The sequence below is a fragment of the Sinocyclocheilus anshuiensis genome, unplaced genomic scaffold (assembly GCF_001515605.1).
Source record: "Sinocyclocheilus anshuiensis isolate Anshui unplaced genomic scaffold, SAMN03320099.WGS_v1.1 scaffold2607, whole genome shotgun sequence".
In the NCBI taxonomy this organism is placed as follows: Eukaryota; Metazoa; Chordata; class Actinopteri; order Cypriniformes; family Cyprinidae; genus Sinocyclocheilus; species Sinocyclocheilus anshuiensis.
In genome coordinates, this window is record NW_015549720.1 from 157,365 (window position 1) to 162,799 (window position 5,435).

Consider the following 5,435-nt stretch of genomic DNA (forward strand, 5'->3'; position numbering starts at 1 on the left):
CTGGACCACAAAACCAGTCTTAAGTCGCTTGGGTGTATTTTTAGCAATAGCCAAAAAAACATTGTATGGGTCAAAATGATCGATTTTTCTTTTATACAAAAAATCATTAGGATATTAAGTAAACATCATGTTCCATGAAGATATTTTGTACATTTCCTACCGAAAATATATCAAAACTTAATTTTTGATCAGTAATATGCATTGCTAAGAACTTCATTTGGACAAATTTAGAGATTTTCTCAATATTTTGATTTTTTTTGAACCCTCAAGATTCCAGATTTTCAAATAGTTGTATCTCGGCCAAATATTGTCCTATCATAACAAACCATACATCAATGGAAAGCTTATTTATTCTTATTTATGACTCCTATGACTGGTTTTGTGGTCCAGGGTCACATATGGTGAACATGCAGTGGGGTCCAAAGGTTGAAGACCACATTAAACCCTGGAATGCAAAATCTAATTTGAACTTGGAAATAAACAGAAAGTTTTAACAAAGAAATGTTATGAATTCAAATTATGATGAAATATTTAAGTTTTTCCTGTATTTAGTATTATCAAACAAGCACATTTGTGACATTGATCACATGAAGTCCTTTGTACAGGCGGTCAGCTTGAGTACTGCTGTGATTAAAACAAAAGGTGAAAGAAATTCTGCAGTTAAAATGCATTTTCATTATATGTAATAAAAAAAAAACATAAATAGAGATTTTCACTAGTAGTCTCAGAATTTTGGACCCTGCTGTATTTGGATCATATAAATGATTATAAAAATTTATTTTTAACTAAATTACTCAAATCACCATGGTGACAAAATATTGTCAGTTTACTAATGCACAGCTGACCACAGTGAACTTTTTGTGATACTTATCCTCCTTTGGGCCTAGATGATTAATTTGTATGTGGTTAATGCTGCAAAACCAGATGTTATTGCTTTTGTCTCTCAAAAGATGAAAGCCTCGGCAGCTGAAGAAAAAAGAATCCAGCAACAGATCTTGGTCCAGCAGAAGAAGGAACTGACCACCTTCTTGGACACACAGAAAAGGCAGTACAGACTATGCAGAGAAAGAATGAAAGAGGTGAGATCAGGACAGTCAATAAATTCACAGAACACAGTACAAACCCAGGACAGCTTTTTATGTATAGGACCCACTCTTCTGGGCCCAATGAGAATTTTTAGTGGGCCTCCTTTGTCACAGGGCCCTGAACAATGTCAGACCAATAGTACCTGTAAACGGCTATATTCTATTGACACATTTTTGCAGTCAAATTCATCTAATTTGATCTGTATACAATAGGAAATGAATGAAGACTCCGACACACCAAAAGAGGAGAAACAGGAGCACTTGTCACGGCATAAGGAAACAATGCAGCGCTCCCAGGCTGAGGAGGAGGCCCAGCTGCTGAACCAGCAAAGACTGGTTTACGAAAGGAGCTGCCGTGCTCTAAAAAGAAGAAGCCTTATCAAGAAGCATGAGTTTGAACAAGAGCAAATTCGGGAGGCAAGAAATAATATGTCACAACAAAGAAAGTCTCAAGCACATTGTTTTGTTCTTGTGAATTTTGAGGTTTAATTTAGGCATCTGAGTGATCTCCAGGTTAATGTTTGAAGAAAAAAATATACATATATACTGTCATTCAAAAGTTTGGCTGTATGTTATTTGTATTCATGTCATTTGAAAATAACTATTTTCTATTTGAATACATTTTAAAATGTAATTTATTCCTGTGATGGCAAAGCTGAATTTCCATCAGTCTTCACTGTCACATGATCCTTCAGAAATCATTCTAATATGCTGATTTGGTGCTTAAATAACATTTCTTATTATCAATGTTGAAAACAGTTTTAATTTTAAGTGCTGCTTACAATTTTTGTGGAACTGTTATTTTTATGGAATATTTTCTTAGAATTCTTAAATGAATGGAAAGCATTTACTTGAAACAAATCTTTTGTAACATTGTAAAAGTCTTTACTGTCACTTTGAATTAATTTAATGAACAAAACAAAAGCATTAATTTATTTCAAAAACAAATCTTACTTGCCCCAAGTTGTTGAAAGGTAGTTTGTGTATATAATATATAGTGATATATACTGTTGATCAGTTTCTTTTGCAATTTCAAGTCTGAAATCTGTTTCCAAAATCACACACACACACACAAAAACCCCACAAAGATCTTAATTTTTACACTCATCCTTTTTTAAAAACCTTATCTTTTTTTGTTGATGTCGTTCAAACTATTTAAATATTATTTGTGTTAAAGGAGCTTAACAAGAAGAAGACACAAAAAGAAATGGAGCATGCATTGACGATCAGGCAGGATGAGTCCACCCAAGAGCTGGAACAGCGGCAACTACAAACCTTACAAAGGCTACGCTTTGAGCTGATGCGCCACCAGCATCAAACTGAGTTGGAGAACCAGGAGGAGTACAACAGTCGACGGCAGAGGGAGCTACACAGGAAGCATGCACTGGAACGCCGACAGCAGCCCAGGAACCTTAAGGTAAACTACAATTTGTAATGGTAGGTAGAACTAACGAAAAATATAAAAGAAAAGAAAATGGACATGAAGGAGAGAAAAGCGAAACGCACAATTGAATTTAGCTTTTGTATGATGCATTGTAAAAATGCCATTGTAAAAAACCTAAGGAATCTCCTCTCATTATAGACATTGGAAATGCAGATCAAAAAGCAATTCCAAGATACTTGTAAGGTGCAGAACAAGCAGTACAAAGCTCTGAGGAACCATCAGCTAGAGGTCTCCCCCAAGAGTGACCACAAAGCCATCCTGAAGTCTCTGAAGGAAGAACAGACCCGCAAGCTTGCACAGCTGGCAGAGCAATATGAGCAAAGCATTAATGAGATGATGGCCTCTCAATTGGTAAAGTACACAGGCACCAGACGAAAGCGACCCTTTAATGGTGAATCCACACAATTTGTGCTTGTATCCTAGGTTATGAACTTGAATCTTAGACCTTTCACCTGATGAATCTGTTGAAACATACAGTACTCACTAAGTTAGTTTAGGATTTATACAAGAACATTTTTCACATTGCTTCTTTGGAACTGGAGAGAACCTGATAAAATAGAGATAGTTTCCATATCTTTTCTCACATTTCCTAGTGAGAAACATTTCAAAAAGCAGCTACTGGCCAAAACCATTTGAGAGGTTTCCCTCTAGTGGCTATAGAGGGAAATGACTTTCCACAACCAAGCCAAAAATTCTACTTACACCATCAGTTTTCCAAATGAAAACGGATCTTATTGTTAAGTGTTATATTGCTGCTTATATATGAAATATTGTTTCTAAGGACTACAATAGAAGATGAGGCATTACTCAATACAATCTACATCAAACCATATATGATATACTCATAGTTTTTGTTGAAATTTTAAATTTGGCTTTATTTCTGTATTTTCTGTTTTCATTTTAATTTTAGTTAATGTTTTAGTAATTTTGTTGCATTTTGTCATATTTTGTAAATGTCTATATAGCCTTTATTAAGTTTTAGGTGTAGTTTTAGTTATTTTAGTGAATTAAAATGTTTTATTTTATTTTAGTTAATGTTTATTTTATTTCAAGTAAAACAAATTATTGTTTTTAAATGATTTTAGCTAACAATATTAACCCTGCAATAACCCCCCTCAGTGTTTGAGATAATAATTGCAGCATGTAACTCTCTCAGTTACGTTTAGATGAAGAGCAGGAGGCTGAATGTCAGGCTTTAAGGCAGCAGCTACATCAGGAGATGGAGCTCCTCGATGCCTATCAGAACAAAACGAAGGCGCAGATGGAGGCCCAACATGAGCATGAGGTGCAGAAGTTGGAACAGAAGGCGTCCTTGCGCCGGGCTCACTTGGAACAGAAGGTGAGAATGTTTTTTTATTTTAATTTTTTGTGCATTAAATGAACCTCTGTAATTAATAGGATAGATTTGCCCATAACTGGTCAAATAAATAAATAATACCTGAGAATACCTAGTAAACAGTCTGCCCACACCTCTGTCCACAGATTGAAGAAGAGCTGGCCTCACTTCACAAGGAACGGACTGAAAAAATCAAGCATTTATTTGAGCGTCAAGAGCGAGAACTGGAGATGTTTGATTCGGAGAGTGCGCGGCTAGGATTCGGAAGCTTGGCCTCATTTGACTTTCCCAAGGATGAGGCCAGATGATCCAACGGAAGTCGAAGGGACTGTTCAACACTGATGTCTTTGGACACATTGTGCCTGCACTGTCCCTGATTGTTGGATTTACCAAGATCACCCAAACAGTGACAATGCTGGATCAATATCTTATAACTCATATCGGCTGTGAGAACTTGGCTGAAATTCTGAGAGGAGAAACTAAACAGCCACAGACACAAAAGCGGTTTGGTGATGCATCACTGAGCTTAGAAACCAAGATGAGATATCTAGACAAACTGACCTTTTCTCCATGCCATTGTCCCACTTTTGGTATTAAATTAGTAATTCAGGATATTTTAGTACAAGTAAGCACTTTGATATGTTAAGTATGATCCCATCATGTAAGGTGGATATGAAATGTGAAATGCCTTTGGTGTCATCAAAGGACATTACGACTGTAGAATGTGTCCTGCGTCTTCACCGTGGCTATTAGCTGTTTTGTATGTATCACAGAGAATGTGACAACTGTTGATGAAAACTTTACGCAGAAGCAGATTTTGAAGCAGTGTCGGATTTTAAAATATGGTGAATACATTAAGAGCATTTAATTATGATTTCATATTGTGGAACCCACGCTTTATTTCTTTTTACTAAGAAAAAGGGGAAAAAAGAACAAAAAACAATTGTTTTGAATTGATTGTTCAGTATCCTAAATTAATTGGCATTAGTTTTATCAGGATGTGAATTTATTACACTGAATCAGTTCTGTCCGAGTTACTGGTATTATTGCATGCACTTTAAAAGACAAATTCAGGTTGTGAAGTGGAGCATGAATCTGTCAGAGATTTTAGCCGTGTACAAATAAAAGTGGTCATAGCAGTTTTGTTTTCATGGCTATTGATACTGAACATAAGCTTTATCTTTGATATAAATACCCGCCAAATTGCCAAATGCCTTTGTTATGTTGATGAATGTTTTTGTTTTCCTTATTTTGCACAATTTGTTGAATTGTGATTCATTCGATGTGGACTTATCACTGCTCTTGTACAGGGAAAATGTTGCAATTTGTGTTGAACAAATTTTATATAAATATTTGTATATGATAACCTAAATAGGGTTTACATATGTATTGATCAATCATTGCCAACAAAGATCTATGGAACTCTTGTTCAGTGAAGGCAGAGGAATGCAAACTTATTTTTGTAAGTAAAATAGAAAGTAACTTATATTCTCGTGCATCATGTGACAGACTACATGTCTGGTGGAGCTATAATGCGAACACGTCTGTGTAACAGAGTTCATGGCTTGCT

The 5,435-nt window shown here is 35.6% G+C and overlaps 1 protein-coding gene across 1 annotated transcript in view; it reads left to right on the top strand.

Annotated features, from left to right (window-relative positions):
• The window catches only part of LOC107660777 (serine/threonine-protein kinase TAO3-like), a 6,483-nt gene extending 1,411 nt beyond the window's left edge, over positions 1–5,072 (top strand). The window contains exons 4-9 of the mRNA XM_016450191.1: positions 951–1,079; positions 1,299–1,502; positions 2,263–2,502; positions 2,668–2,880; positions 3,686–3,868; positions 4,012–5,072. Of these exons, the coding sequence (XP_016305677.1) occupies positions 951–1,079; positions 1,299–1,502; positions 2,263–2,502; positions 2,668–2,880; positions 3,686–3,868; positions 4,012–4,173 (1,131 nt within the window). The 3' untranslated portion in view covers positions 4,174–5,072. The remainder of the gene's footprint in view (positions 1–950; positions 1,080–1,298; positions 1,503–2,262; positions 2,503–2,667; positions 2,881–3,685; positions 3,869–4,011) is intronic.
• The last annotated feature ends 363 nt before the right edge of the window (positions 5,073–5,435 follow it).